General features: G+C 47.4%; 1 protein-coding gene across 1 annotated transcript in view; it reads left to right on the top strand.

Annotated features, from left to right (window-relative positions):
• pcdh9 (protocadherin 9) overlaps positions 1-15,699 on the top strand; it is a 211,056-nt gene that overhangs the window by 34,154 nt on the left and 161,203 nt on the right. The window contains exon 3 of the mRNA XM_077015159.1: positions 15,000-15,101. Within this exon, the coding sequence (XP_076871274.1) occupies positions 15,000-15,101 (102 nt within the window). The remainder of the gene's footprint in view (positions 1-14,999; positions 15,102-15,699) is intronic.

Genomic DNA, 15,699 nt, shown 5'->3' with positions numbered 1-15,699 from the left:
CTCAGTGAAAGTGAACTTAGTGAAAGTGGTTTCAGTTTTATTCTCTTCTGGAGGCTGAACCGTGTTTGTCATTTGTACTGAAACAATGTCCATTTGTCTTTGAATGATCAACCAGATGAGCTGATGAACCAGGTGATAATGTGACTAACACACACACACACACACACACACACACACACATACACCTGTGTGTATGTCAGGGAAACCAGACCAGCTGGATCCTGTAACATGTACATGTTACACTGAAATGAAGGAAGATGCTCAGAATGTTATTGGGTGTGTGCACATGTGTGTGTGTGTGTGTGTGTGTGTGTGTGTGTGTGTGCATGTGCATGCGTGTTTGAGAGTATTCTCAGGGGTTGGGATGTGTCAACGGTGATAATTTCCCATGGGTTATTAAGTTCATTTTACAATTAAGATTGTAGAGATGCTCTCTCTCTCTCTCTCTCTCTCTCTCTCTCTCTCTCTCTCTCTCTCTCTCTCTCTCTCTCTCTCTCTCTCCCCCTCGCTCTCACTCTCTCAAAAGTCAAGATGGCTTTATTTTCTTGACTGCGTGAAGTATGTTATCTAAGCACTCAAAATGTGTTCATTTTAACTTTAGAAAATAATAGTAATAAAAATAAGAATACTAACAACATCCATCCATCCATGATCCTCACTGGGGGGGCAGTCCTAGCACCACCGGGCGGGTGGGGTGCACTCAGAGTCATGGTGGTGCGGTGGTTAACGCTGTCGCCTCACAGCAAGGCGGTCTGGGTTTGATTCTCGCTCTGGGCTGCTCTGTGTGGAGTTCCACATGTTCTCCCTGTGCCTGTGTGGGTTTTCTCTGGGTACTCCGGTTATCATGCGTGTTAGGTTGGGTAGTAACAACAACAATAATAATATATAATAGCACTAATAATGGCGTCTGATGCTCCGGGAGCACTGAGGGGTTCAGATTTAGCAGCAGGACGAGGCTTCAGTCACTGGTGCCCCACACACTCCCAAACCTTCTACAGTTCTTTTTCTCCTCACACACTCCCAAACCTTCTACAGTTCCTTTTCTCCTCACACACTCCTAAACCTTCTACAGTTCCTTTTCTCCTCACACACTCTCTCTTTTTGATCACAGGAGAGTTCAAGAATCATCAAAGCTTTTGAGTGAGCTGTCCCCCTAAGCATTTGTCTGTGTCTGTCTGTCTCCCCCTCTGTCTGTGTTGTAGAGACTTGTATTCCCCCCTGTTTCTCTGTCTGTCTCTCTCTCTCTCTGTCTATCTCTCTGTCTACCCCCTCCTTCCCGTCTCTGTGTGTCTCTGTGTGTATCATGTATAATGTACACCTTTAGTGTTCCTCCTCTGAGTGAAACTGGGTTTGTGACTTACAGAAGCAGCAGGATGTAGCCACGCTACCTCAGGATTTCACAAATCAAACCTCCCTCGTCTCTCTGGAGTTACAGAAGTGTGCCACTTGTAAAGTTAATTAATTCAGCAGTTAATTATGTAACTCATTTATTGAAGTGAGTGGATATGTGACATCAGGCTGTTGGGAGGTTATGATGTGCTCTGGAGTGAAGATGCGGTTAAAGCAGATTTGAATGACCCTGGAGACTGAGGGCGTGCGGGCGCTAGTCCAGCAGAGAGTGTGTCCGCCCTGGACAGACAGGAACCTGGGCAAACCATGAAGGAGTCAGGTGATTGTGTTGGAAGTGGTGTCAGCTGGATTTAGAATGATCCAGAATAAGACCCGGGGAGTCAAATGACCTGGTCTGAATTATGAAGTGTTGTAGAGACTTCCAGAGTTTCAGCAGGTCAGGGTGCAGGAGATTACCAGATAGGCAGAATAGGCCCCTGTTTGTGGGCCCCATGAACATTGTTGCATGGTAACATAAAAAATATTTGGAGGTCATTTGTGAGAGAGGCGTGGAGATTGCTCAGGGGCCTCCACAGAGAGCATGTGAAAGAACCCATGACTGCCTTGACTGTTAATGGTGTTTGTCCTGACAAATGTTCCTTTAACAAGGGTAAAGGTGGGTGGTGAAGGCCCTTTAAGATGGGTTAAAGACAGATGAGTGGGGGGAAGAGAAATGTGAATAGATGTGAAATAGCTATAAATAGAAATACATGATGTACAAATGTAAAAGAAAGAAAGTGAGGGAGAGAGTGAAGGAATGAGTGAAGGAGTGAGTGAATGTTTCAATTTATATAGCCTTATCAGGACACCCAAGGCGCTTTACAATTGTAAACACCGCTACGTCACAGACAACCAATCACACACCGGCGAGAAGCGGCAGCCAATTGCGCACAGCGTACTCTCTACCGAGATCCACAGCCCCCTGGGGGACTGAATGGGGTGCAGGAAGGGGAGAGAGGACAGACCCTAGTGGCAGAGCACCATCCACCACTGGGCATACAAGCACACACACTCAGACAACAACTTGTTTATATTGAACAGAGAGACATAGACACACACTCAGGGAGAATTTGTCTGGGACTGCCAATTTACCTAACCTCCATGTTTTTGGACTGTGGGAGGAAACCGGAGATCCCAGAGGAAACCCACACAGACACGGGGAGAACATGGAAACTCCACTCAGATAGGGACTTGAACCCAAGACCCCAGTGCTGAGAGGCAAACGTGCTAACCACCAAGCCGTGCTGAAGGAGAGAGGGAGGGAGAGAGTGAAGGATTGAGTGAGACAGAGGGAGGGAGAGAGTGAAGGAGTGAGTGAGGGAGAGAATGAAGGAGTGAGGGAGAGAGTGAGTGAGTGAGGGAGAGAGTGTGGGAAAGATTTGAGAGCTCCTCTTTGCAGAATGTGGAAACCCAGGAATTGAACAAGGGATGCCACCTGCCTGCCCCACCTGCCTACCCCACCTGCCTACCCCACCTGCCTGCTCCACCTGCATCAGTGCTCAGCTCCAACCGTTCTCAGCTCTAACAAGCCTAATGGGTTACAGCGCTTTCCTGTAGAATCCTGTCAGTCATCTGCTACACTGAACATGACTACATGACTACATTAACTAGTGTTAATACCCCAACAAGAATGTGTGACTAGTGCTAGTGTTAATACCCCAACATGAATGTGTGACTAGTGCTAGTGTTAATACCTCAACATGAATGTGTGACTAGTGCTAGTGTTAATACCTCAACATGAATGTGTGACTAGTGCTAGTGTTAATACCTCAACATGAATGTGTGACTACAGCTAGTGTTAATACCTCAACATGAATGTGTGACTAGTGCTAGTGTTAATATCTCAACATGAATGTGTGACTACAGCTAGTGTTAATACCTCAACATGAATGTGTGACTACAGCTAGTGTTAATACCTCAACATGAATGTGTGACTAATGCTTGTGTTAATACCTCAACATGAATGTGTGACTAGCGCTAGTGGTAATACCTCAACATGAATGTGTGACTAGTGCTAGTGTTAATACCTCAACATGATTGTGTGACTAGTGCTAGTGTTAATACCTCAACATGCATGTGTGACTAGTGCTAGTGTTAATACCTCAACATGAATGTGTGACTACAGCTAGTGTTAATACCTCAACATGAATGTGTGACTAGCGCTAGTGTTAATACCTTAACATGAATGTGTGACTAGTGCTAGTGTTAATACCTCAACATGAATGTGTGACTAGTGCTAGTGTTAATACCTCAACATGAATGTGTGACTACAGCTAGTGTTAATACCTCAACATGAATGTGTGACTAGAGCTAGTGTTAATACCTCAACATGAATATGTGACTAGTGCTAGTGTTAATACCTCAACATGAATGTGTGACTACAGCTAGTGTTAATACCTCAACATGAATGTGTGACTAGCGCTAGTGTTAATACCTCAACATGAATGTGTGACTAGTGCTAGTGTTAATACCTCAACATGAATGTGTGACTAGTGCTGGTGTTAATACCTCAACATGAATGTGTGACTACAGCTAGTGTTAATACCTCAACATGAATGTGTGACTAGTGCTAGTGTTAATACCTCAACATGCATGTGTGACTAGTGCTAGTGTTAATACCTCAACATGAATGTGTGACTAGTGCTAGTGTTAATACCTCAACATGAATATGTGACTAGTGCTAGTGTTAATACCTTAACATTAATGTGTGACTAGGGCTAGTGTTAATACCTCAACATGAATATGTGACTAGTGCTAGTGTTAATACCTTAACATTAATGTGTGACTAGTGCTAGTGTTAATACCTCAATATGAATGTGTAACTAGTGCGAGTGTTAATACCTCAACATGAATATGTGACTAGTGCTAGTGTTAATACCTCAACATGAATGTGTGACTAGTGCTAGTGTTAATACCTTAACATTAATGTGTGACTTCAATGTGTGTTATTCCTATTAAAACAACAGGCTTTGTTGAGAACATTCAGTCTCACAATTATTATTTCTTTATTATTTCTTACAACATTACAAATAATGTAGAGAGAGATGCTCGGGGGGGTGGAGTCTTCATCACACGGGGTGGGGGGTGGATTCTTCATCACACGGGGTGGGGGTGGAGTCTTCATCACACGGGGTGGGGGTGGAGTCATCATCACACAGGGTGGGGGTGGAGTCTTCATCACACGGGGTGGGGGTGGAGTCTTCATCACACAGGGTGGGGGTGGAGTCTTCATCATACGGGGTAAACTCGGTATAACTTCAGGTAAGAACAACATAACCAATGTGTGTTGTTGCTAATGACAACATTCTGGTAAATGAATACTGACTAAAATTAAGTACTTATTTAATGAACTAAAGTCACTTAATATGATTTAAATTATATTATTTTTAAAGTTAAAAAATGCTTTTGCGTTACAGATTAAGAAGTGTGTGTGTGTGTGTGTGTGTGTGTGTGTGTGTATGTGTGTGTGTGTGTGTGTGTAAACGGATGTTGTAGTGGCCAGTACAGCCGTTTTATGAAATACATGAAACACTTGCATGTGAACACGCACTAATCTCACATATACATGAAACAGTTGCGGTTATGTATGACATTTTTGTGTATACAAAACACTTTCACATTAATAATTACTCAATATTGCATGATAACTTATACTTACATATGCACAAACACAGAGTCTAGCTCTTTGCATGTGTGTACCAAGTTATTTTACTGTAACAGAAAGGGAGATATTTAACGTTTACAGCATGAATGTAAATAGAAGGTGATGATATGTAACATATAACACGTTAACAGCTGAATGTGAACGTGTTTCATATCTAAGTGTTTTCTATGTATGTGCAGTGTGTGCGCACAAGTGTTTTATGACTGTGAGTGTTTCATGTCTGTGTTTGATGTGTGTGTGAGTGTTTCATGTGTGTGCACAGTAGTGGTGTGTGTGAGTGGTGTGTGTGTGTTTGATGTGTGTGCAGTAGTAGTGTGTGTGAGTGATGTGTGTGTGTGTTTGCAGTAGTAGTGTGTGCAGTAATAGTGTGTGTGAGTGTTTGATGTGTGTGTGCAGTAGTAGTGTGTGTGTGTGAGTGATGTGTGTGTGTGCAGTAGTGTGTGTGTGTGAGTGTTTGGTGTGTGTTTGTGAGTGTTTGATGTGTGTGTGTGTGTGTGTGTGTGTGCGCAGTAGTAGTTGTGTGTGTGTGTGTGTGTGTGTGTGTGTGTGTGTGTGTGTGTGTGTGTGTGTGCAGTAGTAGTGTGTGCCTTGATTGGTCTCTCACTCTCATGTTGCAGTTGCAGAACTGGTGTGTGTATGTTGTCATGATTCACAATTCACAAAGATTCTTTGAATCTGAATAAGACAAAAACGACAGGACACGGTCACTCCATCACTCACTCGTCTCACTCTGTTTGCTCCATCATTCACTCTTCTCACTCCAGCACTCACTCTGTTCACTCCATCACTCACTCTTCTCACTCCATCACTCCTTCTGTTCACTCCACTCTGCTCACTCCTGCTCACTTGTACTCTCTGCTGTTGTCTCCTGCTTTGCTCCGGTTTGTGCTCAAACCCTGTGGCTTAGACACCACAAGACCTTAGATTCTCGATCAGATATGTAAATACATGCCTGATCCGTGTGTGTGTGTGTGTGTGTGTGGGGGGGGGGGGGGGGGGGGGGGGGGGGGGGGTCAGGGACACCGGTTATTGATGCTGACGAGAGCAAAACCACAAATCAATGACTTCACCGTCCACAAGTGTAGACTTCACTTTCACTGTCCTGACCCCTGACCCCTGACTATTGCCTCCTGATTCCTTGATTGGCCATTTTTGCTCCCTGCTCGCAGACCTCTTACCCCTCCAAGAGAGTGTTATATATCACTTAGCTTGATGATCAGACACCTGGCCAGGCCCAGACCTGTGGAGAGAGAAACACAGGGAGGGGAAAGAGAGAGGTGAGGAGAGAGAGGTGGAGAGAGAGAGGTGTAGAGAGAGAGGTGTGTAGAGGGAGGTGTGGAAAGAGAGGAAAAAGTGAGAGTGAGAGCTAGAGTGAGGAATTAATGGGAGTGCTCAAATGAAACCACTGCAGGTCACACTGGGTGTCCTTTTTTTTGGGTGTCAATAGGCTGATTGTTGATGGAGACATGACACCCTTCCCCTGGGTGGGGCCTGACGGAGCTGTGTTCTCAGTGTGTGGGATTATGTGTGTGTGTGCATGTGTGTGGGTAAAGTGGTAGAGGCGGCTGACTTTGAAGCTCTTTAGTTTTGAAGACTAAAGTGATCCCTAACCCTGCAGATCCCCCAGCGTTATTAAAGCTCTCGGGATAATTGCCTAGTTTCTTCAGTCTTTGTCCTGGATGTGTTTTCTCTTTCTTTTTACTGCACATCGTCTTAGAGGCACTTCCACTCCTCCGGCAACATAAATGGACTATCGATACTTTGTAGTTTTGAGCCCACCATGGAAGTGAGCTCAGCAGCAGGTAAACACCAATCAGAGAGGCACAGGTGAGGAGTCTGACCAATGACGGCACTCTGCAATTAAATCCAAATGTTCTCTCTATCTCCCTCTCATTCTCTCTCACCCTCTCTGTTTATCTCCTCTCTTTCTTTCTGTCTCTCATCTCTCTTTGCAACTGCAATAGCCTTTAAATCAGTTGTCCATTAACCTTCTCACTTACACACACACACTTGCACATACACATACAAGTGTACACACATTCTTCCTCTTTCCCTTTCTTCCATCTCTTCCAATGCTCTTCCATCTCTACTTAACAATCCCTTCACCATCTCTCATCTCTCCTTCACCATCTCTCCTTTTGAGAGTGAGACAGAGTGAGAGAGTGTGAGACTGTGACAGTGAGACAGAGATAGAGAGTGAGACAGAGATAGTGAGACTGAGAGTGAGATTGTGAGACAGACAGAGAGTGAGACAGAGTGAGGCATAAAGTGAGACCGATAGTGAGACAGAGTGCGTGAGACTGTGAGAGTAAGACAGACATAGAGAGTGAGACTGTGAGAGTGAGACAGGCTTAGAGAGTTGGACTGTGAGAGTGAGACAGAGAGTAAGAGAGTCAGATCCAGTGAGGGAGTCAGAGCCACAGACACACAGCACTAAGAGTCAGACACACGGCACTGAGAGTCAGACACACGGCACTGAGAGTCAGACACACAGTTGTTCAAGCTTGAGGACAATAAGCAAAATCCACATGGTGAGCTGCCATGTTTTAAAAGTGGTGGTCCAGTCTGAGGAGACTTGTCTGATAATGGCCTGATGGATGAAAGACAGGTCTGATAATGGCATGGTGGATGAGAGACAGGTCTGATAATGGCATGGTAGATGAGAGACAGGTCTGATAATGGCCTGGTGGAGGAGAGACAGGTCTGATGGTGGCCTGGTGGAGGAGAGACAGGTCTGATGGTGGCCTGGTGGAGGAGACACAGGTCTGATGACGGCCTAGTGGAGGAGACACAGGTCTGATGATGGCCTGGTGGAGGAGAGACAGGTCTGATGGTGGCCTGGTGGAGGAGACACAGGTCTGATGACGGCCTGGTGGAGGAGACACAGGTCTGATGGTGGCCTGGTGGAGGAGACACAGGTCTGATGACGGCCTGGTGGAGGAGAGACAGGTCTGATGGTGGCCTGGTGGAGGAGACACAGGTCTGATGACGGCCTGGTGGAGGAGACACAGGTCTGATGGTGGCCTGGTGGAGGAGAGACAGGTCTGATAATGGCCTGGTTAAGGAGAGACAGGTCTGATGATGGCCTGGTGGAGGAGAGAAAGGTCTGATGATGGCCTGGTGGAGGAGAGACAGGTCTGATGGTAGCCTGGTGGAGGAGACACAGGTCTGATGGTGGCCTGGTGGAGGAGACACAGGTCTGATGACGGCCTGGTGGAGGAGACACAGGTCTGATGACGGCCTGGTGGAGGAGACACAGGTCTGATGACAGCCTGGTGGAGGAGAGACAGGTCTGATGGTGGCCTGGTGGAGGAGACACAGGTCTGATGACGGCCTGGTGGAGGAGAGACAGGTCTGATGGTGGCCTGGTGGAGGAGACACAGGTCTGATGATGGCCTGGTGGAGGAGACACAGGTCTGATGGTGGCCTGGTGGAGGAGAGACAGGTCTGATAATGGCCTGGTTGAAGAGAGACAGGTCTGATGATGGCCTGGTGGAGGAGAGAGAGGTCTGATGATGGCCTGGTGGAGGAGAGACAGGTCTGATAATGGCCTGGTGGAGGAGAGACAAGTCTGATGATGGCCTGGTGGAGGAGCAGGGGACGATGCACTTTCACTCACGTGACCCTGAGCTGCTCCTGTAGGCACCTGCCACTGCAGCTATTCAGGAACGATCCCCTGGCCCCGCCCTGGCCCTGCATTGCCCCCACCCTGGCCCTACACAGGCCCCGCCCTGGAGGCGGTGCTGGCATTGTGCAGAATATTCTGAATGGACAGAATGAGGCAGTCTGGTTGTTTTGCGTACTTAAGATGCTCCTCATTTAGTGACTTGGACATTTTTTCAACATTACTTAATCACATTTATAATAGTTTCATTAGATGCAGTACAATATAACTAAAAAAAAGATGCCTCAATTGTCAAATTTGATCAAGCCAGTCCAAAGATATTCACATTTAAATCGGCCCTATTTTTTTAATGCAATTAACCTAAAACGAAAGAAAATCTTGTGATCAAGAAATGTGCGCTAGTTTTAGCATGTGGCTAGTCCGTGTTATCATGGTTCATCGGACCAACACGTTGTCTTGGGACCATTAACAAACTACCTTAAACTGTACAGACTGGGATAAAGCTTAAGGAAACAATAAAAAAGAATATAATGTAATGGTCCAGTTATCTATTAATATCTTTTAAACAGTCCCATAATATTTTTGAACGGTCCAAACGCGAAGTAAAATTTCAAGCAGGCTCAAAAAGAAACAGAAGCGCGAAATGCAAATTCTTCTAACGGGATGAGAGAAAGCGGTCATTCAATTATGACATATTACCAAAACTCTGGGAAGAACCTCCTACAAACCAAAGAAAACAGCGATTTGTTTTACAGCGCGCTTGCGATCACTGATTTTGCTTAGACAGTGCGACGTGTGCGTGTGTGTGTATGTGTGCGTGTATGTTTGTGAGTGTTTGTGTGTGTATGTGTGTGTGTGATTGTGAGTGAGTGCGTGTGTAGATGTGTAGATGTGTGTATGTGCGTGTGTGTAGTTGTGTGTGTGCTAGGACTCTTTACCCTGTAAACATTGTCCTTCCCGTAAAGGGCCTCTAAATGAATGATGACAGATTATCCTGACAAACTGAGTAAATGGAAATTCCACACACATACAAACATACACTCAAGCTGTCAGCATTACCCTCTACCATCCTTACACACACACACACACACACACACACACACACACACACACACACACACACACACACACACACTCAAGCACTTATTTATGTCTCATCACCTTTTGGCTTGCTGTATCCCGTTACATCCACTTTGCCTGTTAATCATACTCATAAATTCGTAATGATATTCATGCACTTGTATGATGTATGGTAAATTATAATGTCACCGTGTCCTGCCTGTGTGCATGTCGTCTGTGTACTGGCTCTATTGCATTAATAATCTCCACAGGAGGCACACAGTAATAAGGGGGAGAGTAATTAGATTGATTGACAGCAGGGTGTAAAGGGGCGGGACAGTGAAGAGAGAAAAGGCTGTAAAGTAGATTTAAGGTTCCTGGAGGTCCAGCTGTTAATCACGGCCCAGCAGACATAGAGAAGAGGTCTGGTCCAGGTCTCTGTTCTGCTAGACATTTACTGTCGAGCTCCAGTGATCCAAACCCTGTGCTACGTCTTGTGCTGGAAACCACATGCAGATGTGAACAGGCCTGTGGGTAACAGCAGTAGTAAATATGCAAGGTAAGGCAGGTTCACGTGTGTACGTTCGTTCACTTGTGTACGTTCACGTGTGAAAGTTAGTGTCTGTATGTTTACATGTGTATGTTTACGTATGTAAAGTCACGTGTGTACGTTTGTGTGTGATGTTTGTGTGTGTTAATTATTTTATCTTAATCTTACTTTTCATTTCTTTTTGCTTTTTAAAGTGCATTATTTTATTTTATTTCTAATTTATTCCTTTAAAATCTTGTTTTATTTGCTATATTTTGTTGGCTTGGGTTCTAATAAGCTTCTGTCTTCTCTTCTTCTCGAGTTGCCGTGTGTATGAACGTTGCTGGTTTCTGATTGGTCCCTCCAAATGAGCTTCAGAGATGCAGAAACACACTCACCACACACTCTGGGCTACAGGCTACTGGGGGCAGTTGAGTGAGGTGGAGGCTATGGGGCAGTTGAGTGAGGCGGAGGCTCTGGGGGCAGTTGAGTGGAGCGGAGGCTCTGGGGGCAGTTGAGTGAGGCGGAGGCTCGGGGGGAGGTTGAGTGGGGCGGAGGCTCTGGGGCAGTTGAGTGAGGCGGAGTCTCGGGGGGCAGTTGAATGGGGCGGAGGCTCTGGGGGCAGTTGAGTGAGGCGGAGGCTCGGGGGGCAGTTGAGTGAGGCGGAGGCTTGGGGGGCAGTTGAATGGGGCGGAGGCTCTGGGGGCAGTTGAGTGGGGCGGAGGCTCTGGGGGCAGTTGAGTGGGGCGGAGGCTCTGGGGGGCAGTTGAGTGGAGCGGAGGCTCGGGGGGCAGTTGAGTGGAGCGGAGGCTCTGGGGGGCAGTTGAGTGAGGCGGAGGCTCGGGGGGCAGTTGAGTGAGGCGGAGGCTCCGGGGGCAGTTGAGTGGAGGTCTGCAGTGCTGCTGAGCAGAAGCAGCTTGTCGTACTTTAGATGGTCTTGCAGCTGAGGAACGTCCTCGGGGCGCGTGGAGATCGTGTCTCACATGACGACTGGTGCTCTGGAAGTGTGATCTGTTCTGGGATCAGCTGTGGATCAGAAACACAACCTGCAGCAAAACGTTGCTCATTTTAATAGCTTTGTAAGATGGTGTTGTGTGATGGGCAGAAACACAGACCCGGTAAACAGTTGCAGTAACCTTTCTGTATAGGTTACACACACGATCAGTGTGTTTTAGGGTGAGGGTTATATCCCAGCACCCAGCCTGCACGCCAAGTTTAGACAGCTGTTGAAAGGAGATGATCACACTGTGTGTGTGTGTGTGTGTGTGTGTGTGTGTGTGTGTGTGTGTGTGTGTGTGTGTGTGTGTGTGTGTGTGTGTGTGGGCATCCTATTTCCTCGCTCTCGTCCATTACAGGAGGCAGCGTGCAGAATTGCTTCGCTGTTGTGCTGTTTTGCCAACTGGCAAAGCACTTCGTGTAGGTCAACATAACATTAATTAAAACACTGTGCGTGGGTGCTAGCTGCCTGTAACCAGTACATGAAACTACACACCGACTTCCAGAGTGCAGTGTGTGTAAGCTGGAGTTGTATGACAGAGAGGGAGAGGAAGAGGAGTCAGGAAGAAGAGTGAAGAGGGGTGAGAGAGAGAAGAGAGAGGAGTGAAGGGGAGAGGGGAGTGAGGGGTGGTTTGTGAGAGGGGAGTGAGGGGGTGAGGGGTGTGGTTTGGGAGAGGTGGGTGAGGTTTGAGTGACAGAGTGAGAGGGTGAGGGGAGTGAGGGGAGTGAGGGGTGTGGTTTGTGAGAGGGGAGTGAGGGGGGGTGAGAGGGTGAGGGGAGTGAGAGGGTGTGGTTTGTGAGAGGGCTCACTGGAGGCTGATTGGAGAAGAAAAGGCAGCGGAGGTTTGAGGTTATTGTGCTTTGAGACACAGATCCATATCCAGACTTCTGATCAGCCGCCTCATTACTTCACATTCTGTAAATCAACAGATGATTCCAGCACACATCGTCCAGCAGGGCCACGTCCATTAGATCTGCTCGCACTGCACCGGCCACACAGCACAGATGGCACAGGACACAGTCTCCTCACAGAGCACAAACACTCCCCGCAGGCTCAGGACGTTGTAGCATTTATGTTTGGAGAGGAGTGAAAGGAATGAGAGGAGGGGAGTGTTTTAGGGACTTTTCTTCCACACATGGCAGGTTGGGGGTATAGATATAGCCACTCTCACTTTCCCCTCCACACTCTCTTACCTTATCACACTCTCACCTCATCACACCACACTCTCTTACCTCACCACACTCTCTTACCTCACCACACTCTCACCTCACCACACCACACTCTCTTACCTCACCACACTCTCCTCACCACACTCTCTTACCTCACCACACTCTCACCTCACCACACCACACTCTCTTACCTCACCACACTCTCCTCACCACACTCTCTTACCTCACCACACTCTCTTACCTCATCACACTCTCACCTCACCACACCACACTCTCTTACCTCATCACACTTTCCTCACCACACTCTCTTACCTCACCACACTCTCTTACCTCATCACACTCTCACCTCACCACACCACACTCTCTTACCTCATCACAATCTCCTCACCACACTCTCTTACCTCACCACACTCTCACCTCACCACACCACACTCTCTTACCTCATCACAATCTCCTCACCACACTCTCTTACCTCACCACACTCTCACCTCACCACACCACACTCTCTTACCTCATCACACTCTCCTCACCACACTCTCTTACCTCACCACACTCTCTTACATCATCACACTCTCACCTCACCACACCACACTCTCTTACCTCATCACAATCTCCTCACCACACTCTCTTACCTCACCACACTCTTACCTCATCACACTCTCACCTCACCACACCACACTCTCTTACCTCATCACACTCTCCTCACCACACTCTCTTACCTCACCACACTCTCTTACCTCATCACACTCTCACCTCACCACACCACACTCTCTTACCTCATCACAATCTCCTCACCACACTCTCCTACCTCACCACACTCACCTCATCACTCTCTCTTACCTCATCACACTTTCTCACCTCACCACACTCTCCTCACCACACTCTCCTCACCACACTCTCCTCACCACACTCTCTTTCCTCACCACACTCTCTTTCCTCACCACACTCTCACCACACCACACTCTCTTACCTCACCACACTCTCCTCACCACACTCTCTTTTGATTATCGAAGACCAAATGACATTATTTATTTGGACTCTAGGTTTTGGCTCATTGGATATGATCAGATTCAGGACCCATGTGTGTGCAGTTATACTTCTGCCATGAACAGAGTGTTTCCTGCCAAACCTGGTGTGGTTACGTTCTGTGTTCGTCATCCAACATCAGCTGATGTCACCACTCTGATCACACTCTGATCACACTCTGATTGGCTCCACCACTCTGATTAGTTCCACTACTCTGATAGGCAAACACACTCTATGTGCATAGAGATCAGGGCTATTAGGGATCTGATAGAGATCAGGGCTATTAGGGATCTGGTGGAGATCAGGGCTATTAGGGATCTGATTGAGATCAGGGCTATTAGGGATCTGATGAAGATCAGGGCTATTAGGGATCTGATGAAGATCAGGGCTATTAGGGATCTGATAAAGATCAGGGCTATTAGAAATCTGATAGAGATCAGGGCTATTAGGGACCTGATAGAGATCAGGGCTATTAGGGATCTGATAGGGATCTGATAGAGATCAGGGCTATTAGGAATCTGATAGAGATCAGGGCTACTAGGGATCTGATAGAGATCAGGGCTATTAGGGATCTGATAGAGATCAGGGCTATTAGGGATCTGATAGAGATCAGGGCTATTAGGAATCTGATAGAGATCAGGGCTACTAGGGACCTGATAGAGATCAGGGCTATTAGGGATCTGATGAAGATCAGGGCTATTAGGGATCTGATGAAAATCAGGGCTATTAGGGATCTGATGAAGATCAGGGCTATTAGGGATCTGATGAAGATCAGGGCTATTAGGGATCTGATAGAGACCAGGGCTATTAGGGATCTGATGAAGATCAGGGCTATTAGGGACCTGATAGAGATCAGGTCTATTAGGGATCTGATAGAGATCAGGGCTATTAGGAATCTGATAGAGATCAGGGCTATTAGGGATCTGATAGAGATCAGGGCTACTAGGGATCTGATAGAGATCAGGGCTATTAGGGATCTGATGAAGATCAGGGCTACTAGGGACCTGATAGAGATCAGGGCTATTAGGGATCTGATGAAGATCAGGGCTATTAGGGATCTGATGAAGATCAGGGCTATTAGGGATCTGATGAAGATCAGGGCTATTAGGGATCTGATAGAGATCAGGGCTATTAGGGATCTGATGAAGATCAGGGCTATTAGGGATCTCATGAAGATCAGGGCTATTAGGGATCTCATGAAGATCAGGGCTATTAGGGATCTCATGAAGATCAGGGCTATTAGGGATCTGATGAAGATCAGGGCTATTAGGGATCTCATGAAGATCAGGGCTGTTGTATTGGGGATCTAGTTGGAGTGTTGGAGTGCATCCTGGTGGCAGTGAGGCAGTGCAGACGCTCTCCCCAAACTGCATAACACGCGTCCTGCTCACGTCCTGTTCACGTCCTGCTCACGTCCTGTTCACGCTTTGCTCTGTTGGGTCAGGGACGTCGTGGTTGTTTCTGTAGGGCAGTCTTCTCTGTGTAGGGGTGTGTGTGTGTGTCTGTTACTGGAGTAACTCTGCGTGTGTTTGTGTTTTAAGGGGACCCTGACCCGTGCCCGCACCGAACTCAATCCTGACTACTTAGACCTGCGTTCCCGAACAGACCTGAACCCGGAATACTGGACCCCCTGCACCCCACTAGTGAGTACACCCTGACTCTGCACAGTGGGTGTGGTCACCGCCCTGCTCATGCACCCCCCACTCGAGCACACACCTGTGTGTGTTAAATTTTCATCCTTTTCTCTTTTATATGAAGATGCTTCATACAGTAACCCAATATAGGGGTGAACCAAAGATATATCACCACTGACACTGACAGCTGGGTCAGTGTTACCTGGGTCAGGGCTACCTGGGTCGGCGGTACCTGGGTCAGCATTATCTGGGTCAGCGGTACCTGGGTCAGCCGTACCTGGGTTAGCATGTGGAGTGTGTGGATCATGTGGAGGTGTGTGTGTGGAGGCGTGTGGAGGTGTGTGGAGCGTGTGGAGGTGTGTGTGTGGAGGTGTGCGTGTGGAGGTGTGTGTGTGTGGAGTGTGTGTAGGTGTGTGGATCGTGTGGAGGTGAGTGTGTGGAGCGTGTGGAGCGTGTGGAGGTGCGTGGAGCGTGTGGAGGTGAGTGTGTGGAGGTGTGTGGATGTGTGTGGAGCGTGTGGAGGTGTGTGTGTGTGGAGGTGTGTGGAGCGTGTCTGGTCAGCCAGCTAATGGTCCATGAAGTTCATGGTCACAATCACCAGCTCTGC

The sequence above is a fragment of the Brachyhypopomus gauderio genome, chromosome 8, assembly GCF_052324685.1.
Source record: "Brachyhypopomus gauderio isolate BG-103 chromosome 8, BGAUD_0.2, whole genome shotgun sequence".
Classification (NCBI taxonomy): Eukaryota; Metazoa; Chordata; class Actinopteri; order Gymnotiformes; family Hypopomidae; genus Brachyhypopomus; species Brachyhypopomus gauderio.
This window is presented reverse-complemented; position numbering and strand designations above follow the sequence as displayed.